Source organism: Onychostruthus taczanowskii, unplaced genomic scaffold (genome assembly GCF_017590055.1).
Source record: "Onychostruthus taczanowskii isolate IOZ18803 unplaced genomic scaffold, ASM1759005v1 scaffold112, whole genome shotgun sequence".
Taxonomy (NCBI): Eukaryota; Metazoa; Chordata; class Aves; order Passeriformes; family Passeridae; genus Onychostruthus; species Onychostruthus taczanowskii.
Window position 1 is genome coordinate 1,039,789 of NW_024497852.1, and position 23,385 is coordinate 1,063,173.

General features: G+C 58.0%; 1 protein-coding gene across 4 annotated transcripts; it reads right to left on the reverse strand.

The window, feature by feature from the left end:
- Positions 1-188: 188 nt before the first annotated feature.
- Positions 189-23,370, reverse strand: SH3GL1 (SH3 domain containing GRB2 like 1, endophilin A2). 4 transcript variants are annotated; one of them, XR_005954200.1, is made up of 11 exons: positions 23,199-23,370; positions 7,547-7,615; positions 7,374-7,446; positions 6,722-6,865; positions 5,158-5,291; positions 4,051-4,209; positions 3,539-3,642; positions 2,757-2,881; positions 2,252-2,308; positions 337-876; positions 189-213 (listed from the first exon to the last, which is right to left on the reverse strand). XR_005954200.1 is itself a non-coding variant. In XM_041425662.1 (10 exons), the coding sequence occupies exons 1-10, from the start codon at positions 23,241-23,243 to the stop codon at positions 680-682; spliced, it is 1,107 nt and encodes a 368-aa protein (XP_041281596.1). In that variant the 5' UTR covers positions 23,244-23,370; the 3' UTR covers positions 214-679. The 4 variants fall into 4 exon arrangements, 3 of the variants coding, with proteins under 3 accessions (XP_041281596.1, XP_041281622.1, XP_041281612.1); XM_041425662.1 differs by lacking the exon at positions 189-213 and having other exon boundaries at positions 214-876; XM_041425678.1 differs by lacking the exon at positions 189-213 and having other exon boundaries at positions 218-876; positions 2,252-2,305.
- Positions 23,371-23,385: the final 15 nt, after the last annotated feature.

A 23,385-nucleotide genomic window follows, 5' to 3' on the forward strand; every position in this document is an offset into this window, starting at 1 on the left:
GATCCCTCTGGGATCCCTCCAGGATCAGGGGCAGCGTTTCTGGGGCAGGAGGGTGGGGCTGGGGCTGCCCTGCCCCGGGGCCACCCCTGTGCCCAGGACACATCCCAGCTATGCCACCTGCCTATCCCTGTGCCCAGGACACACCTGGGCTGTGCCATCCCGCTTTTGCCACCTGCCCATCCCTGTGCCCAGGACACATCCCAGCTGTGCCACCTCCTCATCCCTGTGCCCAGGACACACCTGGGCTGTGCCACCTCCTCATCCCTGTGTCCAGGACACATCCCAGCTCTCCCACCTGCCCATCCCTGTGCCCAAGGCACACCTGGGCTGTGCCACCTCCCTATCCCTGTGCCCAGGACACATCCCAGCTGTGCCACCTGCCTCATCCGGGCGCTGGACCCAAAGGAAAGACGGGAAGTGGGGAGGGACAGGGACAGGGCAGTGCCAGGGCAGTGCCAGCAGCACGGCCGGGGCTGGGGGCGCACAAAGTACCGAACTTCAAGCACCAGAAGGACAAAAAAAAAAAAAAAAAAAAGAAAAAAAAAAAAAAAAAAACCAACTTCACGGGGGGAAGGGGCCGTGGGACCCTTCTGGTTTGTTCCCTGGTAGCGCCGGCCCCGAGGCGAGGCGGGGAGGCGGGGCTGGAGCTGGAATGGAGCTCGGGACACTCGGCGCCGGTTCACTGAGGTAGCGGGACCAGCACTTCCACGTAGTTGAGCGGGAAGAAGCCGGACTGGCCGTGGATCATCCCCTCGTACCAGTTCTCGTCGATCTGGTTCGTCAGGGTGATGATGTCGCCCTCCTTGAAGCCCAGCTCGCCGTCGTTCTCGGGCTCGAAGTCGTAGAGGGCTTTGCAGCAGGGCTGGTCCAGGGGGGCTGTGGGGACAGCGGGGACACGTCAGCAGGACCCCACAGTGCCCTGCCCTGGCACCCGGGACTCCTGCCAGGGCTCTGCATCCCGCCTGGACCGGCAGGGCTGGCTCCACTGGCCCTTCTCTGCTCCTGCAGTTCCTCCATTCCCTGTCCCTGTGCTGCTCCTGCCTGCACCTCCTGCACTCCAGCCTCAGAGGGATGGCAGACAAGGCATGTTATCCCTCAGAGAGCTGAGAACCTGCCCTGGGGCTCGCTGGTGGGGTTGGACATGGAGGGGGACTCTCAAAGGGGGACCCCACACCTGAAGGGCACAGTACAGCAGCTGCCTCCCTGGCCACGGGGCTTCAAATAGATGAGCAGCCCCTCAAAACTCAGGAGAAGGCCAAAATCTTGCTCCCCAAACTCAGCTCCAGGATTTAAGCATCACCTTTTGGCTGCAAAGGGATTTTCTGTGGGATTTCCTGTGGGATTTCCTGCTGCTCACTCTGTGCACGGACGTTTTGGGACTCAGCTTTGGAGCTGGGAGAATCCCAGTGGGAAGGGGCAGAGCTAAGAGAGACCTCCAGGGCCTGCAGGACCCCCCAGCCCTCCCCACTGTGCTGGGGCTGCCCCAGCCAGGGCAAGGGAGTGGACAAGGGCACATCCAGCTGCTGAATATCCCTGGCAGTGCCCAAGGCCAGGCTGGACAGGGCTTGGGGCAGCCTGGGACAGGGGAAGGTGTCCCTGCCGTGGCAGGGGTGGGATGAGATGGTTTTGAAGGTCCCTCCCAACCCAAGGCACTCCATGATTCCAGGACCCACAGCAAGGGAGGGCCCAGCATGGGAAGAGCACTCAGAGATCACCACAAGCAGCAGCCAGACATGGATGGGTTGGAGAGAGCTCCCCAAACCACCAGGCTGGCCCCACCACCACGGCCCTGCTCCAGGCTCCAAGCCCCAGCCCAGCCCTGGGATCCCAAGGTCCTGCAGGAGGAACCACAGACCCCACACCCCACAAACTCCACGAGCTGAGGCTCTGCCTCCTCCCTCCAGCCTTCCACAGGGACAGGGGGAGCAGGAGTGGGAGAGATCCAGGCTGGGTGCTTGTGAGAACAGGGAAATCCTTGAGCTGTGTGATGTCTCAGGGAAAGCACTGATCCCCAGGGATCAGGACATGCCTGGGTGCTGGGAGCTGCTGCAGCTCCTCCGGGTGAGCCAGGCCCTGCTTTTGGGGCTGCAAAATCCCACTGCAGCGTGGCTGGGTTAATTCAGGGCTCAGCTGAGGCTCAGCACGGAGGGATGAGCAGCTCCAAGGAGCAGCAGCAGCAGCAGGGAGGAGCAGCCAGGAGGGATGGGGAGAGGAGGCCACACAGGGAGCAGTGCAGAGGGAGGAAACTCACGGATACTCCTGACGGAGGCCCGGGACGGCTTGTCCGACCGGAAAGAGGCGGAAGCTGCTTCCAAACAAAAGAGAAACATGCTTAAACCAACGGGAGACAGGGACAGGCAGGGCCCAGAGGATCTGTCAGGAGAAACAGCAGGGCCCCCATGCTGTTAGGAACCCGCCGGGATCAGGGAGGGAGGGAGGGATGCAGCGGGATGGAAGAGGAGGAGGGAGGGAGGAAGGGAGGGAGGGAGGGAGGCTTCAGTTTTCCTGTCTGGCACTGACAGTGAGAGGCCCAGGCTGGAGACCCCTCTGGCACATCCCCAAAGCCAACACAGCAAAGGCTTCTGGGTCCCAGGAGAAAAGAGCCCGATCTAGAGGCATTCCTGACGTTCTCCAGAGCCACAGGCTCGTGCAGGAGCACACAGCACAGCAGGAACGTCCTGTGCAGGCAGAGCAGCTGCCCTCCTTCCCTGGGAGGCTGCTCCAGAGGCACCAGTGAACTCCTGGGACAACGTTACCTGAGACTTTGGGGGTGGGGTTGCAGGAGAAGCCCCCGTTGGACTGGTCAGGCTCCCTGAAGTCGTACGTCTCCCTGGGCTTGGGTTTGTATTCCCGCTTGGGACGCGAGGAGGCCTCCCTCATCCTGGGACAGGGAAAAGAAACGTGGGGAAGAGCAGTGAGGAATGGAACAGGAGGGGATCAACACGGTGTTTATCCTCCTGGGGGGCTGCACAGGGCAGCAAGGGGTTTGGAGACAGGGATCTGCACAAGTCCCTGTGCCTGGAGCCTTTGGAAGGTGGGACTTGCCCAGGGTTTGGGATCTGCCCTCGGAAAGGGCCCACACATCCCAGGTTTTGCTATGGAATGCTCAGGAATTCAGGCCAGCAGAGGACACTCGTGCTGTAGTTTGAAAGCTCAGAATTGGCAGGGCCCTCCCAGCTCCTCCCAATTCAGAGCAGGCACAGGATCCACTCTGCAGTTTCTCCCAGGAAAGAAGAGCAGCAGGGCAGCACTGCCAGATCCTCCCCAGAGTGGGGAGGCTGAGGAAGGAGAGGTGGGACGAGCCTTCCTCAGCCAGGATTTGGGCTGGATCAGACACCCAACTAAATTCAAATCCCACCTGGAACAGCCACAGGAATTGGCTTTTTCAAGGCCAGGTTGGACAGGGCTCAGAGCAACCTGAGGTAGTGGGAGGTGTCCCTGCCCTGTGAGCCCCCAGGTCCCTTCCAAGCCCATCCCCTGGGGCACTCTGTGATTCCAAGGGGACTCGGGTGTTCCCAGAGGAACCACGGGGACTCACCTGCGCTTCAGCTTCTCGGCCAGCTCGTCCAGGATCTGCACAGCCTGCCTGTGGTAATCCAGCTGGGCGTCCACCAGGGCTGACAGCTGGCTCACCTGCTCGATCTGGGCAACACCAGGCTGGGATCAGCACCTGCCCCCAGCTGGACACCCCTGCACTGCCCTGGGGCAGCCGTGGGGAGCCCAGGAGGAGCTCTGGGATTCGGCTGAGACTGCCAGGACAGAGCTCATTTCCTGCCACTCTGGCTTTGCCAGCTGGGAAATCCTTCCCAAACCCTTCCCAGCTGGGTTACCTCCCAAACTGATCCCCCCAGCACCCCAAAAGGAGCCTGTCTGGTGCCAGGCACGGGCTCTGCTCTGGCCAAGAGCTGGGTCAGGGCTAAGCAAAGGTCTGCCACATCAGCTCTGGCCTTTCCCACACTCAGGAGTGGAAACCGGTGTGTAATCAGTGCCTCCCTCAGGAGATCCCACCCCAGGGCCACAGCAGCCCCAGCTGTGCTGTCCCACACTCACATCTGTCTCCAGGAGGTTGTGCATGCTGGTCTCTGCCACTTCCTTGGACTCCTCAAACTTCTCCATGGCCTGCCGCAGCTCCTCGTCGGGGATCTTGCCCTGGCGCTTCTTCTTGTAGTCGAAGTCCAGGCGCCTCCCTTCCAGCTTCTTCAGGTGGTGCTGGGGGAGGATGGAGAGAACAGGGAAGAGGGAAAAGCCAGAGGCTTGGGAGGGCAGCTCCAGTTACAGGCTGAGTTCACTGGTGTCAGAAACCTGATCTCCTGTGGCTCCCAGCTTTGCTCCAGGTGGGAGAGAGGCCCCGGGGTGTGATGGGGGAATGAGTCCAGACCCCTTCCACAGAGGAAAAGGCTGCAGAGCAGCCCAGGTCTGCTCCCCACAGGAGCTTTTTGTGAAGGTGAAGAGCTGTGCTGCCCCTTTCAGCTCCCCAGGAGCTGCAGGGATCTCTGGACAGCAGGAATGTGGGTTCTGGGCACTGCACTCCTGGGTCTTAGGGCAGGGATGTTTAAAGTAGCCCCGTGGAACTGAGTACAGACAGGCAGTGAGGCAGAACTTGGTGGTTATTTCACCCAGGACAGCACTGACAGTGAAAACTCCCTCAGGAGAGTGGCCTGGGGAACTGGAGGCTGGGATGGATCCTGATGGGCCTGCACTTGTCTGTGTGCAGCACACAGGAGCTGCTGAGCTCCCTGCTCTCCCAGGGAGACCCCAGAGGGCTCCTTGGGATGCCGAGTCGAGACCTGAGGGGAGCTTGCTCAGAGCTTGGAGCCCAAATTGATCCCATCTGGGAGCTCACAGCACTAAGAACCCAACTCAGCAAGCCCAGAACAGGTGTTGGGATGTATTCCCATGGCACCCTCCATCAAACACGGCAAATGGAGAACCATTCCAACCTGCATGCAGCCTTTTGGGCTGCTCAGGAGCAGCAGGAGCAGCGCTGAGCAGGGAGGAAATACCAGAGAGTCTGGAGGGAGAAAACACACAGAGTGCAGGCAATTCCTGCCAGCCCCTGGTTCCCAGCACTGCAGAGCAGGCAGCTCCGTGCCCCAGCAGCCAAAGAGCCCAGAGAGCAGGGAGATGAGGAGCAGAGCAAAGCACAGGGGTGTTTACCTGGATCTCTTTCAGGTCCTTGTCACACAGGTTCTGCAGGGGGTCAATGAAGTTTTGTTTGACCTCGATGTCCAGCGAGTCCTTCACCTCCGCCAGGCGCTTCATGGATTCGCCGGCGTCGAGGAGCGCGTCCCCTGCAGGGACAGGGACAGGGAATTAAACAGAGCCTGAGGCCCAGGGATCTGCCTCAGATCCCTTCCTTCTTCCCTCTCAGCAGGAAGCCCTTGTGGGTCCCACAGTCGTGGAGTGGTTTGGGTTGGAAGGACCCTAAAGCCCATCCGGTCCCGGGGTGCTCCAAGCCCGGTCCAAGCTGGCCCTGGACAGCCCCAGAGCTCAAAGGCACTCACTGAAACCTGCTCAGCTCCATCCTTTTCTAAGGCTCTGGCCACTCTGACACTTAAGCCAGGCACACTTGCAGCAAAGCATATTGAGTGCTGGCTTTTTAGTGCAGAGGAAACATTTAGAGATGAAATTATTCCTGTGCAGCTTTGGCAAAACAACAATTTCAGCAGAGCATGAACACAGGAAAATACACGAGTGAGAGAGAGGGTCAAGGGAAAACATCTCTCCACTGTCCAGCTGGAAAAATCAATAGACCAGAAGTGTTATTTCAATTGTAATAACTCTGAAAAACCTGGAAGGGAGGGATGGAGTCCTCAATGCTGCTTTAAGGAGGCCATTAAGGAAACAGAGTTCGGTGTGCTCTCCTAAAAGCTTCCTTCCCTTGCTCTCCACAGTCCCTGTGAGCCAGGATTGATGCAGAGCTCTGAGCTGGCCAGGGAGGATCTCCAAAATCCTCTGTCAGTCCCAAAGGCAGCCAGAGGTTTTTAATTTTCCTGAAGCAAGGCAGCTCCTCCCTGCCCTGGCAGAGCCAGCTGTGCTGCCAGGGGGCCATCACGTGCGCTGGCCGAGGTTCCAGGGGATTAAAACTGATGTCACCAAAAGGCTTCACCCCCTCCTCCCTGCCAGTCACACGTGGCTCCAAGGAACAGCCAGAAGATTTCTTGGCTTCATCCCTATGGAATCACAGCAAGGTTTGGGTTGGAAGGGATCCTTAAGAGCTGTGTGAAACTCCCAGTCCTGCTCAGTCCCGTTCCTGCTTTGCTGCTCAGTTTAGAGGGAAGTTTTTATTTTATGTGCAGATTTATCTCAGTGTTTAATAAGAAAGTGGATTGAGATGCAGGATACCTGGGATCACAGAATAACAGAATGGTTTGGGATGGAAGGAGCTTAAAGCCCATCCAGTTCCACCTTCCACTACCCCAGGCTGCTCCAGCCTGGCCTTGGGCACTGCCAGGGATCCAGGGACAGCCACAGCTGCTCTGGGCTCCTGTGCCAGGGCCTCACCCTCCTCACAGGCAGGAATTTTTTCCAATATCCCATCTAAACCTCCTCTCTTTCCCTTGAAATCTGCTCACTCTGGAAGTTTCTGAAGCCCTTTTAAGCCCCACGCGTTGTTCAGTTCACCCAAAGTTCACCCAAACCCTTCCAGAATTCAGAGTGCCAGCCCAGAAGTGAATCAGGAGCCTGCCCCACTGCCCCCCCAGGCCCAGGGGGCACTCACCAAAGTTGGAATCCTCTCCCAGCTCCTTCCCATAGCGGATCATGCACTCCCCCAGCAGCCCCTCGGACTGGGGGTAGCCGGGGTTCTTCACCTGCCCGCGGATCTTGGACATCGTGTTGAGCATGGTGAGCTTGGCTCTGGAAGCTGCCACACAAAAACACCTCAGCCTCTGCCACCCCTGCATCCCTCAGCAGGTTTTTTTTCCCCCCTGCTACACCCAAAGCCAAGAGGCCCCCTTGTCCCTCCCCCAGGAATATCCCTCGCTACAAGAAAAGGTTCTTTGCCAAGGCACAAAGCAAAAATAGTTCCCCACTGCTCGGCCAGGGAAGGCCAAAGGAGTTTCCCCAGCCCTCCCAGGGTCCCTGGAGTGCTCTCTGGAGCAGCTGGCTGGAAGGATGCAGGGCTGACAGAGCCAGCCCCCCCTTCCCAGCCCAAAACCACCCCTTTTCCTGGACATTCTGAGAAAAACGGGTCCCCTTAGGGCCTCTCTAAGTCTGAGGCAAAAGCTGCATCTGTTCTGTCCCTGCTCAGCAGCCTGGATTCAGGGCAAGAGGGGTACCCAGATCTCCCCCTGATCCAAACCTGGAGCAAAAGGCATCTCCCTGATCTCCCTGGAAAGCTGGGAAGGGGACAGGGAGGGGCAGGCCCTCACCTGGGTTGGGCTGGAGGTACTCTATGGTTCTGGTCAGTACTTCTGTGACAGCCTTGCTGGTCACGTCCACTTTCTGCAGGAGACAAGAGCCCAGTGAGCATCAGCTCAGGGATTCAGCCAATCCCACAAGAGCCATGGGGTGATTTTGGGGATTCCTCTGGTTCCCCACTCACCTTTTCCATCTCCTTGAAGTCATCATCTAGCTTGGTCCCTTCGGCCCCTCCGACCTTCTCGCTGACCAGCTGTGGAGAAAGGACAAGGGAGGAGGATCAGGCACTGACTGAACCTTCCCACCCCAAGGAGGAATTCCCTGGGACAGAATGGGAACAGGGATGGTCCAGACAGCACCTGCAAGAGAAAGGAGGCAGCAGGACCAGCCCAAAGCCCCTCAAAAAGACCCCACCAAACCCCCAAAAATCCCCGAGCACCCAAAGCTTGGCTCAGCCAGGACGTTCCTCACCCACCAGGAGCTCCACAGCTCCCTAAATCCCAGCCCACGGCTCCAACTCCAACGCCTGCTGGAAAAAACAAGCAGCACAAACGTCTCTCAGCTCCATTTGGAGCCAAGGACTCAGTTTCACACACAGCAAAATCCAAGTAAACAGGGAATGAACACACTCAGCTCCCAGCAGGCAGCACAGAAGAGCCTGGGGAGCGCAGGGGGAGAGCACAGCCACCACTCTGGAACTGCTGGAGCAGCTCAGGATCTGGGACAAGGGGCTGGAATCCTTTGTCAGAGGAGATGTTTGACAAGCTGGGAAGTCAGGGCTCATTTCATGGGAAAGCTCAGCAGCTTCTTGAGGGGATTCCTCGGTCCAAGAACAGCCCCAGTCCCTGACTGCAGCCCAGGGGTGACCAATGCCCCCAGGAACCCCCCCCAAAGTGTCCTTCCCTGCAGCCCAGGCAGGAAAATGTTCCCTTCCCAGCCCCTGCACTCCTGGGGATGCAGGACATGGGGATTGCCCAAAACTGGAACCATGCAATGGCTGAGGTTGGAAAATACCTCCAAGATCACGGAGTCTGACCACGTTCACCTCTAGCCCACATCCCCAGGTGCCACATCTGTGTGATTTTTGGACACCTCCAGGGATGGGGACTCCAGCACTGCTCTGGGCAGCTGTGCCAATGCCTGGCCACCCCTTCCATGAACAAATTTTCCCTGATTTCCAATCTAAACCTTCCCTGGTGCAACTTGAGGCCGTTTCCTCTTGTCCTGTTGTTCCCTGGGAGCAGAGCCCGACCCCACCTGGCTCCGCCCTCCTGTCAGGGAGCTGTGGGGAGCAATTAGTGATTATTTTGCTCCAAACAACAGCAAATTCCCCATCCAGACATCCAAAGTGGTCTGGGAAACCTGGCACAGGCTGCCAGGGCTCCACGCCTGCCCCGGGGCATTGCCAGGATTCCTCTGTTTGTGCTGAAAACTCCAGATCTGAAGGAACAATCGGGTTTGTTTACTCCAACATCAAATATTTGATTTTTATCGAGGCTTTCTTCCTCTGGAACACTCCTGGTCCCGTGAGGATACAAAATGGGGCTGGATGTTTTCTGAGGAAGAGGGGGAGGGATCCCTTTAGGGAATTATCCAGGTTCAGAAGCACCTGGAGACACCAAACCAGCCATGGGAAGGGAAGGGAAGGGAAGGGAAGGGAAGGGAAGGGAAGGGAAGGGAAGGGGAAAATGAGATAGGAAAGGAAAGAGAGAAAGGAAAGGAAGGAAGGGTCTCTTGGTTCACCCAGCTCTGGATTTCACTCTCCTACTTCAACCCTCTGATGAGGGACACAGGACACAGCCAGAGCGAACCAGGCTGGGCAATCTCTGCTCCCCATTCCCTGCTCTTATTTGCTGCCCCCTGCCCCTCATTCCATGCTCCCCAAACCCTGCCATGCCATGCCCAGGCAGCTCCAGGGGATCCCATCACCCCCAGCTGCCCCAGAACCCATCTGAGTGTGATTTCCTGCTCTCCTTGGACGCCTGCTCCATGCCAGCACACACCCCAGCCCCGAGCTGGGCAGGCACGCTCTTCTCTCGAGCCTGGAAAAGGTCCCAGGAGCAGCTGCCAGGCCTGCCAGGACAAGCTCAGCAGGGCACAGCTCTGCCCCAGCTGCCACCCCCTGTCCCTGCCAAGAATCCCACAGCCAGAACAGGATCCCTTCCACCCAGCTCGCAGCCCCGGGAGCCTGCTCTGTCCCTAACACACCTGGGAAGGGTGCAGCCATCCCAAGCAGTTCCAATCCCACTTTTCTCCCTGGATTTGTGGCCTGGGAAGCTGTGAATAACCCCTGCCAGGACCCTGCTGCGAGGGGCCCGCGTGCCAGGCTGGCAGAATCCATCAGCACAGCGATTCCGGAGGCTCCACACCCTCTGGAGAGCCCAGAGAAGTGAAGGAAGCAAAACCCCCCCATTTCCAGACTAATTTAATCCTCCTTTTGACGTCCAAGAAATGCTGCTGCTGCCCTGCTGGGAGGGAATAATAAGATTGAGGTTCTCTCCCTGCTGGCTCTAATTAAACTGGGAGGCGTCAGCACGGGAGGAAAGGAGGAGGGACTCCATCCCCACACCCCCAAAGCCCTCAGGAAGGGAGACAAACCCACACAGATCCCCCAGACACGAGCCTGGAGGAGCTGTCACCAGCTCCTCATTTAACCTGGAGCCTCAGCACGCTCAGGGAGCCAAAATTCCAGAGTGCCCCATTGTGCATCCCATGGTGCTGCCCCCAAAGGGCCTGGGAAGGATGGGAAGGATGGGAAGGGGGTGCCTGCCTTCCTCTGGGAAGCACTGGCCTCTCCAGGATCCATGGAAGGAAGGAAGGAAGGGTTTATCCATCCATTGCTTGGCCTAAGGGAGCTGGAAGGCAGCTGGAGGAATGCTGGCGCTGCAGATTCCAGCTGCCCTTCCCCCAGGAAGCAGCTATGGGGCTTTCTGGAGGATGTGCTGACAATTTTTCTGCCTTTTGATTTCCTGAGCAGCCAGGAGAAGGCTCGGGACACATCCCTGTTCCCCCAGCTGGGATCTCACCTCTCCTGAAGCCAGACTGGGAAAGGATGGCACGAGCAGACAGGGAAATGGTTAAAAACCAACCCCACCATTCCCTGGGAGTGGAAGGGCAGAACAAGTCTGGCCTCCCTGGTGTGTGGATGGGAAACATGCAAGGGGTTCACCCTGGGAGCCTTTGGCCAAACACCTCCCAGAGCAAATATTGGCCCAGGGCGCTGCAGCTGGCACTGGGCAGATACAATCTGCTCCCACTTGGCTGCTCCTGGCACATTTTTCACCTGGAATTCCACCCACAGGTCCTGCAAGGGAGGTGAGGGCTGGGCCAGCCCAGGAGCCAGGAGCACAGCCCTGACGGATTAAAAGGTCACAGCCCAAACGTGCCCCAGATTGCTCCAGCCTGAGATGGGAGCACAGGGAGCTGCCTCAGCTTCCTGGGGGCAGGGAGCATTCCCAGCAGCTCAGCATCCAGCCAGCCTCATCCTCAGGAGAGCTCATCCAGAGGGGCTGGACACTGCCCTCTCCAGCCAAGGCTGCTCCAGTCCCTCTCCACAGCTTCATTCTGAAGCTCAGGGGATTCCTTCAGATCCCTTGGCAGATCCCCTGGCAGATCCCTTGGCAGACTCATCCACAGGGGTTGGACACAGCCCTCTCCAGCCAAGGCTGCTCCAGTCCCACTCCACAGCTTCACTCTGGAGCTCAGGGGATTCCTTCAGATCCCTTGGCAGATCCCCTGGCAGATTCCTTGCAGATCCCGTGGCAGATTCCTTGGCAGATCCCTTGGCAGACTCATCCACAGGGGTTGGACACAGCCCTGTCCAGCCAAGGCTGCTCCAGTCCCACTCCACAGCTTCACTCTGGAGCTCAGGGGATTCCTTCAGATTCCTTCAGATCCCTTGGCAGATCCCTTGGCAGATCCCCTGGCAGATCCCTTGGCAGACTCATCCACAGGGGTTGGACAGGGCCCCTCTCCAGCCAAGGCTGCTCCAGTCCCACTCCACAGCTTCACTCTGGAGCTCAGGGGATTCCTTCAGATTCCTTCAGATCCCTTGGCAGATCCCTTGGCAGATCCCCTGGCAGATCCCCTGGCAGATCCCTTGGCAGATCCCCTGGCAGATTCCTTGCAGATCCCTTGGCAGACTCATCCACAGGGGTTGGACACAGCCTTGTCCAGCCAAGGCTGCTCCAGTCCCACTCCACAGCTTCACTCTGAAGCTCAGGGGATTCCTTCAGATCCCTTGGCAGGGGTGTGGGAATGGGAACAATCCCGACTTCCCCTTGCGGGGGAAGATCTTTGGGAATGAAAGAAGCATTGTTGGAAAGAGCCAGGGTGGCCAGGGGAGAGGCAGGAATGGTGTGTGTGCATGGAGAGGGGCAAGGAGGGATGCACAGGGGTTCTCCTGGCAGCTGGGTTTGGGAAGGAACACGGGAATGCTGCTCAGCTGCTCCCAGCTCCTGGAGCCTGCCTGGGATGTGCCTGGGTACATTCAGGAGCAGGGAGGACTAGGAGAGATTTTGGGAGCAGAGCTGGGCAGTCCCAGCTGAGGAATTCCTGCATCATTCCAGGTGGAGAGGTGGGACAGATGTGGAGAATAAAAGGTGATTTTTGGGCTGCACCATCAGTAAAATTCCTGATAAACCAGGGAAGGTGCCAGCAGCCAAAGTTCCCCAGCTGAGGAGCTCCTCAAAAGCTGGAGAAGGGCAGATTCCAGCACACCCACCCTGAAGGATCATCTGCCCAGCTCATGGATGAGGGAGCCCAAGTCTGTGTTATTCTCTGCTAATCACCAGCTTCCCCATGGGATTTCACAGACCTCATTTTGATATTTTGCTCTCCAGCCTTTAAATATTTTAAAACGGAAAATTATCCCTAATTCCCTCAGCCTCAAACAAGCAAAACACACCAAGAGAAACCCAAAAATCAGGGTTTTTTTTTAAAACTCGCTTTCTTTTTTCCATCACAGTCAGCCCTATTTATAACACATCAAACATTTGCCATCCCTGCAATCAAAACAGTTCCCTACAGTCGACTGAAAACCTTATTCCTGCAGACTCTGGGGTATCAAAGCCTTCCTCTTCCTCCCCTCCACCCTCCCAACAGCAAGTTCCCCTCAAGAAATACAAAAACAAACCCACAGATGAGCAAACAGAGAAGCAGCTCTACCCTGGCTCTCTTCATCCCAGCCCAGGGCAAAAAGCCAGCCCACAAACCCAGGGGAAAAGGGGTGGGAATGTTTTGAACCCCCAAAGCTTGGCACAGGAGAAGGAGTGAAGGGAACCCAGGGTTAACTGGGATTGCTGGTGCCCAGTTTAACCGTGCTCAGTGGCACAGATTTGTGGGATGCTCCATAAAACCTAAACAGAGGCACCACCACCTCCCCAGCTCAGCAGGGTGTGACTCCCTGGCATTCAGCTTCATTTTGGGTCATCCCCATCATCCTGCAGAGGCAGCGTGACCCTGCCCAGTGTGTGTGAGAGAGCTTGGGAGCACAGCAAAGGCCTTCAGTCACTCAGCCAGTGGGGCTTGGCAATGGCAGGGCTGGAAAATTCCCAAAACCTCCTGGAAAAACACACCAGCCCAGCTGCAGCACCTGGAAAAGCCTGGGGGTTCTCCTGGAGTGCCCCACACGGCTCTGCTGCCATGGAGCTCCCTGCAGAACCAGCTGGTCTTGGGAGGAGTCCTGGGCCAGCCTGGGATCCCAGCCCTGGTGGGATCAGCCCATCCTGGGATCCCAGCCCTGCTGGGCTCAGCCCATCCTGGGATCCCCAGCCCGGGTGGGATCAGCCCATCCCAGGATCTCAGCCCAGTCCAGGATCCCAGCCCATCCTGAGATCCCAGCTCTGATGGGCTCAGCCCATCCCAGGATCTCAGCCCATCCCAGGGTCCCAGCCCACCCCAGGATCCCAGCTCTGATGGGCTCAGCCCATCCCAGGGTCCCAGCCCAGGGTCCCAGCCCAGGATCCCAGCCCATCCCAGGGTCCCAGCCCACCCCAGGATCCCATCCCAGGGTCCCAGACCACCCCAGGGTCCCAGCCCAGGGTCCCAGCCCACCCCAGGGTCCCATGCTGGGATCCCAGCCCCGTGCCTGCCCCAGAGCAGCAGGCAGCCCGGGCTGGGTGAGCTGGGCACACCCACAGCACAGCTCACACTGATCTGAGCAACTCCTGACCTACTTTGAGCAGAAGAAAACAGATCCCAGTGTTTATTGTGCAGAGTAGGGGAGGAACAATTACCCCCAGCCTTGGAAGAGGGAGGCACATTCCCGAGCTCCCAGTGGCTGCCTCTGGATGCCTGGCAGTGTCCAAGGCCAGGCTGGCCGGGGCTTGGAGCAGCCTGGGACAGTCCAAGGTATCCCTGCCATGGCAGAGCAGGACTCTGTGACCTTCAAGGTCCCTTCCAACACAAACCACTCTGTGACCCTGGGATTTCTCACATCCCCTCCTGGCAAACCAGAGGAGGAGGAGGAGGAGCAGCTGCTCTCAGGCTCCAGCCCTTCCGAGCTGCTGGCTCCAAATGTCATCCCTATGGATCCGACCTGCCTGGGGCACCTGGACACTCCAGCAGCCCCTCCATGGTCTGATCTCCCAGACAAACAGCTCCCAGGAAGGTTTCCACTCCGTTACCCAACTCTCAGCCTTCTCCTGCAGCTCCTTCCCCGTGTTTTTCCCACTCCCATCTTCCACAAGAGGCCAGTCCTGGCTGAGCCTTGCACCCAAGCACTGGGGATCAGCTCCATGGTGGAAGCATGGAATCTCTGGCTTGGAAAACACTCGTGCCAAGGCTCTTGAGGTGCTCGGCTGCCTCCAGACACGTGCGCAGGGAAAACGTGTCTCAGAACACCCCGAGCTTCCACCCCCTCAGCAGCTGAGACTGGGATCTGTCCCCTCCCCACAGCACCACAGGAATTCCTTGATCTGGAGCAGGAAGGTCAGGCTGGAACAATGAACAGCTCCTTCCCTTCCCTCTGCCGAGGAGGAAAGGCTTCCCAGTGACCTCGGGTCGTAATCTTATCCTATGGAAACGGCAGGGAAGAGCTGCACAGGCGGCTTTCCAGGAGCCACCTGCCAGCCCTCCTCCTCCTCCTCCTCCTCGGGATCGGGTGACTCATCTCCATCCAGCAGATGGGCTGCAGGAACGAGGACAGCGGGAATTAAAGGCAAGCCCGGGATTGCAGCGGCGGCAGCGCCGGGCCAGCCAAGGGCACTCGGAGGATGCTCTGCAATGCAGCTGCTCCTTCCTGCCTTTGGGAATTCCTGCTCTCCTGGGCTGCAGGGCAGAGCTCAAACCCTGCCTGGGAGCCCTGGTTACCAGGCTCCCTGCTCACTGGGCATCTCCCAGCTCCTTTTTTCCAGCAGGGGACAACCCTGTTCCCAAAGCAGGCTCATCCCAGAGGATGAGGGCTTCCACAGGAGTCTTGGAATGCTCGTGCTGGAGGGATGGGGGCACCTCCCAACATCCATCTGCATCCTGTTTTCTCCCGTTATTATTTCTCACACGCTCTGAACCAAACCAGACACAATTTCTACTCAGCTGGGGAAAAAAAAAAAATCATGGAATTGGGTCAAGCTCCAGGGAAAACACAAACACATGAGGAGCTGCAGCAGCTCCTCTCCCCAGCAATGATCTCCCCTCACAGGCTTCCAGTGACTTCAGCATTGAGAGGAAGTTCACCAAACCGAGGGGAAACATGGAATACTGGCCTTGCATGCAGACTTCCTGCACAGCCTGCCCGTGTCCTATCCCAGTGAATCACAGCCTGGCTTTTCCAAAGCTGCTGAGCCATCACTCCTCCAGCTCCACCCGGCCCCAGGAGCCGGGGCAGCAGAGGCTGCTCGCCCTGGAGCTGCTCCTGACATGGGACAGAAAAGTGCAAAGCACTGAAAGTGACTCCTAGGAATTGCAATCTTTGTTTTTCCCTGCTGCAAAGCTTTAGGAAGAGCACCCAGCAGCCTGCAGTCAGCATTTGGAGGGTCGGCCCACACGGTGTTCTGAAGGATTTCCCAAAAAACAAGGGGAAAAAGAGGGAAAGGAGGGTGCAAGACACCTGTAAATCCCTGCAAAGAACACCAAGCAGCAGAAGGGATTTCTGTGAATTCCCCGTGAATACCAGGAAAAACACCTCCCTGAGGTGCTGGGAGCACCCAAAGTGAGGATACAGCAGGAGGCAGGAGACTGTCAGGAGCTGGGAAGGAGCCAGAAAACCTGTGGATCTGCAGGACGATGGGAGCAAGGCAGGCTGGTGGGACACAGAGAGCTGGGGACACGGAGAGCTGCTGGGGCACGGCCCTACAGCCAGCAGGGAGATCAAAAAAGACCCAAACCCCCCCAAAGGAAGGCAAAGTCCTGCTCCTGGCGTGGGCTGGGTGGGAGAGCCCCGTGCAGAGCACGTTTCACACGGGGAGAAGGGCTCACACATCAAAGGGGACAGAAGTGGCTGAGGACACTGTAAACACTCCTTTTCCTTGCTCCTTTGAATTCTAGGAAAAGCTCTGTGGCTATCAGAGCACAGCACAGCATCCTAAGGAAAGGGAGAGTGGGAAGGAGTGACCCCAGCATCGCTGAGGCTGCCAGGGTTGGATCCAACTCCTGCAGAGCTGCACCAGGGCATTCCCCACATCCCAGCACTCTGTCAGCTTCCAGCCCGTCCAGGATGCTGCTGAATCCATTTTTTCCCTCACTGCACACTGAGACTCATTCTGGGATGGTTTAATTGGGATAAAATCCCCCTCAGCACTTGGCATCTCTGTGGCTTTCCTGCCCTGCAGGCAGAGCCAGAGGTGGCCCAGAAATCCTGGAGATGACATTTGGGTGATGTTTTATCCCAGGCAGGCACACGAGGGCAGGGCCTTTGCCCTTTAAACTCCCCCAGTACAACCAGGAGCAGCTTTACTGGGACAGGAGCTCCTCCTACATCTGGCACTCTGGATTTGTGCTGCCCCTGCTGCCTCAGACACACGTCAGCACCAAAAAGATGGTTCCTAATCCAGGGAAGAAAATCAGGGAAAAAAAAACCAACCCATCACCTTCTCCTGCAGTGGATTTGCTTCAGGTGTAGAGAATTGTTTAACCTTCTCTTGCCTTTTGCATCATGAAAGTGGGAAAATTAAGTTTAAATGTAGCTAATCCTGGGATGCCAAACCAGATTTGGTCAGGAAAGTGGTTAATAAATTATCACTGGAGAATAAAGTCTGGCCCAGCCAGGGGGTGCAGCCGGGTTTTCAGGCTCTAGGATGAATTATGAAGCATTTTCTCAATTAGGAAAAGCCCTTTAAAGCCTTAATCATGCAAATTTAACCTTCTGTCTCAAAGACAGAATTTCATTATGGAGATGTTTAACTCATCTTTTTTTTTTTTTTTTCCTTTGGAGCAGAAAAGCAATTTAATTAGTGACAGTACCATGAACTTTATTAATAGCCAGGCATTAGGAGATCCCAAAATTCCCAATGGCTTTAAAAGGACTGCTTCTATTAATTAGCTATTGGTGGCAATGTTGGGAGGGGGGGTTACAAGGCTCTTCTTGGAGGCAGGAGCAATCCAGACTCTCCTGATGGATTCTCCAGGACCTTGGGCACCTCCAGGCACTCCAAAAGCAGGAGAGGAAGCCCCAGCTCTGAGTCTGGGCCAGGCACAGCCCTTTCCTGCCAGAGGAACCTTTCCTGAAAGCCACAGGATCACTGACTGAAGGGATGGGGCTGAGGGGAACAGGAAATCTGTAAAAAAATATTCATTATCACTTTTACAATCCCCAGGAGAGGCCAAGGTGGGCTGGATCCTGCACTGGGTCCTGTCATGGAGCAGCTCAGGAAAAGGGAAGCTCTGGGATGCTGTGGGGCTTTCCCAGGGCCATGAGCTGGATCTTTCCCACCTGATCCAGGGAGGAAGGCTGGGACACGGCCATGGCACAGCTCAGAGGGAGCAGATCCACAGGAAAAAACAGGATCAGCCTCCTGCCTGCTCATCACATCCCAGCTGGGTGAACCCCTGCAGCCAAGGATGGGAAGGAGCAGGGACAGAGAGCTCAGAGTCTGAGGAAACACCCAGGGCTGGGATGCAGCCTGAGTTTCCATGTGAATGAGTTCAGCTGGAATCACACAGCCAAAACCATCTGGATTAGGGATTTCTTTCATTTCTGGGCTTTTCAGGAGTTCTCCATCCTGCCTGGAGGGACAGCAGCAGGGACCCAGCAGGATCAGCCCCTCACACCCCAGCAGACACCAGGCTGGATTTTGGCTCTGGGATTTCTGCAGCCCCAGGCAGGAGGAGCTGCCCTGCTCCCTCCTCATCCCTGGAATTCCCACAGGGATGGGGCTGGGAGCCCTGGCAAAAGGCACTGGCATCTGCAGGGATGGGGGAGAGGAGGAAAAAGGAGAAAAAAAAAAAACAGTGCTAAAGAAATGAATCAGCTTTTACAAGGCAGGCTGCCTGAGCTCATCCCCATTTTGCTCTTTCCCAGGAGGAAAGCAGTGGCAGGGAAAAGGGGGAGGAAGGATTTCCTTTTGCTCACGCAGGAACCATCCCCTGTGCAATCAGCTGGATAAATCCATGATTTCATGACGTGCATTCAGCATCCCAGCACCACATGACCCCCCTGAGTCACAGATCCTGCCCTCATCCCAGATTCCCCCAGCTGCAAGCACAGGAGAACACTTTCCCTGGCTGACATCAGGGAGCAGGATATGGAGAGCTGGACTTCCCCAGCTCTGATTTCTGTCTCTGCCTTCCAGGAATCGGAGCTCCCGTTCCTGTCAGAGCCCAACGGCTGCAAAACAACCTCAAAAAGGGCGAAAAAGCCAATTTATAGGAGAGAAACAATCCTGGAAAAGTGAAACCTGCTTGGTTCTGGGGCTGCTCAGCTCCAACAATGATTGACCAGCCAGGGCAGGGACAGGGTTTTGATGCAAATCACCCAGGAAAAGGAGAGGGAATCCACAGGAAAACATCCTGGCTGCTGGTTTTCCCCTGGATGTGGCACAGGCACCTCTGGGAGTGTCCAGTCAGCATCAGGCAGCCCTGAGGGGATGCACTGGCACCTCATCCCTGTCTCCAAGAGGTTTGGGGACACTCAGCCTCTGCTTTCCACCTGCCACACGTGGAACCTTGGAATGGGAAAGGTTGGAAAAGGGCTTGGAGTCCAGCCCAGCACCAGGTTCACCACTGTGTCCCCAAGGGCCACATCCACATGGCTTCTGAACACTTCAGGGATGGGCACTCCCCCACTGCCCTGGGCAGCCTGTTCCAACGCCTGACAACCTTTTCCATGGAAAAATTTGCATTAATATCAAATTTCAGCCTCAGTGAGGCCGTTTCCTCCCTGCTGTCACTCGTTCCCTGGCACACTGAGCCCTGTCCCCTTCCAGGGAGCTGTGGAGAGGAACGAGGTCTGCCCTGAGCCTCCTTTTCCCTGTGGATGTGCAAACACAACACCAGAGCAGCCCTGCCCGCTGCCAGCACAGCTGCAGGGAGCCAGGGCAGGACGCTCTGGGATGGAAGCAGAGCTGGAGGATGGCACCCCAGCAAATCCAGCTTTCCCCCAGCCTCGGGAGCAGATTAATGTGGAAAGATAAACCCAGGAGCCGCAGGGGAATCCAGCCCAGGTTAATGTTAATACAGAAACATCAGGTGCTGTGGGACAGAGGTTGGCAGGAGGCTCCAGGCTGGCAGGAATCAGCAAAATCCCCTGACTTCCCAGTCCAAATTCCCACGTACAGATAAGGAGCTTAGAGGTTGATGCTGCCAAATCCCTCCCACAGGAACTCCCTGCTCCCCTCTCTGCTCACAGGGAGCTGGGGCCCTGGCACAGCTCCCAGAGATGCTGCCCCATCCCTGGAAGTGTCCAAGGCCTGGAGCAGTCTGGGACAGTGCAAGATGTCCCTGCCCACGGAATGGGACGAGCTTTAAGGTCCCTTCCAACACAAACCACCCCAAAGACACCTCCTGCCTCCCAGAGAAAGCCTGGAGAGGCCAGTGGGAGCAGGGATGAGTTAGTATCAGAAAAACTCCAAAATGAACAACAAAAAAAAAGGAGCTTTTGAAAGGTTCACCTGGGAAAGGGAAGAAAAATCCCACGTGTGAAAGCAGAGCACACAATCAGCACAGAGAGAACCCGGGCTGAGGAGGGAAGAAAGTGAGGAAACCCAGGGAGAAGTGAAGGAAATCCCAGTTCAGCAGCACCACCAGCAATGACCACAAAGGCCAAAAATAAGGGGAAATGCCCTTGCTGCCAGCTGCACCCTGTCCCTCAGTGTCACACACGCTCTGGGAGCACATTGCCCTGCTCAGCTCACAGCAGCACCTGGAGGGAGCTGCCAGGGCAGGCAAAGCTTTCCCTGCTGGCCCAGGGAGCTCGGGAAGGGCAGGTCCTGCTGGGCTCTGGAGCACATCCCTGGCCAGGCAGGGAGCAAGGGGCTGTTTATGGCCAAAAATACCCCTGGAAGCCCTGGGAGCTGTCATCGAGCGCAGGGAAATGTGTGTGTGTGTCAAGGGCTGCTGAGATTTAATTAGCACTCGCCTTTTCCCCTCCTGGAAAATGGCTCTGGATGAGGAGGAGGAGGAGGCTGGGCTGTGCCTGGGCCCAGGCAGGCCTGGCAGGGTTTAGGCTCAGCTCACACAGGCGTTGGGAGCACGTTAATCCAGTCTGGGCTGAACCCCAGACTGGCTGGGGGTGGAAGGAACCTGAATCCCACCCTGCCCCAGCCCTGCCACTGTGCCAGGCTGCTCCAAGCCCTGTCCCACCCGGCCTCGGGCACTGCCACGAGTGCAAGGAGATGAGCTCTGAGCTCTCTCCATCCCAAACCCTGCCGTGGAGCAGGGGCAGCACCCCCAGCAGCTGTGCTGGCAATGCCAGTGCTCCCCCCAGAGCTGGGCTGTGCCCAGGGCAGCACAAACCCATCCTGCACCCCCCATCCTGCATCCCAATCCTGCATTCCCATCCTGCATTCCCCAATCCTGCATTCCCCATCCTGCACTCCCCAATCCTGCATTCCCCAATCCTGCATCCCCCATCCTGCACTCCCCCATCCTGCACTCCCCCATCCTGCACTCCCCCATCCTGCACTCCCCATCCTGCATCCCCCATCCTGCATTCCCCATCCTGCATCCCCATCCTGCACCCCCCAGAGCTGGGCTGTGCCCAGGGCAGCACAAACCCATCCTGCACCCCCCATCCTGCATCCCCATCCTGCATCCCCATCCTGCATTCACCATCCTGCATTCACCATCCTGCACTCCCCATCCTGCACCCCCCATCCTGCCCCCCCCAGAGCTGGGCTGTGCCCTGGGCAGCACAAACCCATCCCAGCCCCGCTCTCCTGCATTCCCCATCCTGCAACCCCAATCCTGCACTCCCCATCCTGCACCCCCCATCCTGCACTCCCCATCCTGCACTCCCCATCCTGCATTCCCAATCCTGCATCCCCATCCTGCACTCCCCAATCCTGCATCCCCAATCCTGCATCCCCAATCCTGCATCCCCCAATCCTGCATCCCCCAATCCTGCACTCCCAATCCTGCATCCCCAATCCTGCACTCCCCAATCCTGCACTCCCATCCTGCACTCCCATCCTGCACTCCCCATCCTGCACTCCCCTGTCCCCACAGAGCTCCTGCTGCTGCCAGCTGAGCCAGGCAGGATCTGGGATCCCTCGGCCCTGCTGCTGCTCCCATCCCTCTGGATTCCCCAGGAGCAGCAGCCTGGCCTGCCCACTGCCTGGGAGGATCTGCAGGATTTTAGGATTGCCATCAGTTTGTACAAAGCCCAAAGGGTGCAAAGGAAGCTGTTTCTGCAGCAGAAGGCCCCTGTGAATTCCAGGCTGGATGAAACCTTGGAGCAGCCAGGCAGGGACTTCCCACCCTGTTCCCAGCTCCAAGCTGCTGCTGCTTCTCCCCCTTCCTCAGGATGTTTTCTCCAGCTTTCTTTATTTTTTTAGAGAACAGTTTGCTGTGAACAGGCAGAACCTGTTCTGGACACACTCAGAGCTGCTCCCCATCTGCAGCATTTGCCAGCACGACTCAGATTTATTTATTTTATTTTTTTTCCAGGATACTCCAGGCTCTCTCCTGCGTGTGGGCGCCCGGCTGCCTCACCCAGGGGAGACGTGGGCTTGGAGGAATCACATGGATGAGGCCCAGGAGCCAAGCCCTGCTCCCCCTGGAGCCTGGACAGGGATCCCAAACCCTCTGGGGTCCCTGCAGACCCCGCTCCTGGCTCTGCTTGCCTTCAATTAGGGACAGACGTGGAACAAAACGTAACATTTTAGGAAAGATCTTCCACATGTTGGGCTTTGGCAGCTTCTGATGGTTTGAAGGGAGCCAAAAAATAACTAATCCTCCTCTCCTTCAGCCAAGGGCTGAGTGGGACCAGAGGGGGGAAAGGGGAGAAAGGGGGAAAAGGGAACGAAGGGAGGAGGAGACAAAAAAATGGCCAAACTGGAACCAGAGCCTCCCAGTTTCAGTCAGAGCATCTCAAAGTCATGGACACCTCTGTCCCTGGAGCACTGCAAGGGGAGGCAGCACTCTGGAATAATCTGTAATTCCTCCAAAAAGCGCCTTCATCTGGGGTTTAAAATGATATTTTTGGGCTTAGGAACACGTTAGTCCTGAGTCACCGAGGGGTTTTCACCTCCTGACACCACCAGGCCAGCAAAATCCCCCCACACCGAGCCCCCAGCACGACCCTTCCCCATGGAAGTTGTGAAAAAACACCAAAAAAACCAGCCCACCGTGGGGTTAGTGGGAAAGGGGGTGGAGGATGACTTCAGGAATTTGTTCTTTTGCTTTGCTGGCTAAATGAAATGGATTTGGGGAAAGAGAGCCGGGGAAGAAGGGGTCACACACAGGGGTGGGACGAGCTGAAAGGGCTCAAACTCGGGGATGGAAACCACGATCCGTGCCAAATTTACCCGGAATCCAAAGCAGGGGCAGGAAAGCAGCGGCAGAGGGGGATCTGCGATTCCTGAACCCTTCCCAAAGTGCATTTCCAAAAGCTCACAGCTGTTAACGGGAAGCGGTGGGAAGGGGAATTCTGCTCGGGGGGGATCGGGAAAGGCCAGCCCCATTGTGAGGGAGAGCAGAAGGCGTTTCTGAGCCCTGCCCGGGGCCCGTTCCCACCGGGGACCGTGAGGGGCTCACGGCAATGCCCTCGCAGTCCCAGGCTGCTCCTGCCCGGCCCCGGCTCCTCCAGGGCTGGGAATGGGGGGAGAGCTCCAAGGACGCGGCACGAACTCCTCGCTCCTGGCTGGAGCTCCGGAGCTTCCCCCAGCCCCGTTCCCAGCCCCGTTCCCAGCCCCGCTCCCAGCCCCGCTCCAGCCGCTCTGCGGGACCGGCAGCTCCCGAGCCCGGCTGCAGCCGCCGCCGGCGTTACCGGGGCCGCCGCTCCCGGGGCTTCCTCCGCCTCTCCCGGCCGGTTCAGGGCTGGATCCGCCCCGCTCTGGGGAAGGGGGAAGCACCCCCGGGACGCCCCCCGGTGTCACCGGCCCCGCTCCCTTCCCTGCCCGTGTCCCCTCCGCGGTCACACCGGGAGAACGGATCCCCCACACCGGCCCCCCCCACCGCTGCCAGCTCCGCTCCCGGCCCGCACCGAGCGCCGGGATCACCGGGAGGCACGCTGAGAAGCGGGCGATACGAGCCCGGGACAGCGGCGGTGCCAGGCTGGACACCGGGGGTACCCGGAGGTGCCCGGCGGGCCCGGCACCGGGATGGCGGGAGGGGAGAACGGCGGGGAGCGGGCACCGCCGGCCAGCAGCGGCCGGGACGGCTTCTCCGAACCGCTAATGGAAGAGCGGCCTCCCCCGGAGCCCAACGGCGGCGGGAACGGGCGCGGGGTGCCGGTGTCTCACCTGGGTCGCTTTGTAGAACTGCTTCTTCAGCCCCGCCACCGACATGGTGCCGGTGCCTGGCCCGGTGGCGGCGGGGAGCCGGTGTGCGGGCGGCGGGACCTGGAGCGGGGGCGGCGGGAGCCTCGGGAGCCTCAGGACGCTCCGCCCGTCCCAGCCCGGCCCGTCCCCGCCGCCGCTTCCGCCGCCG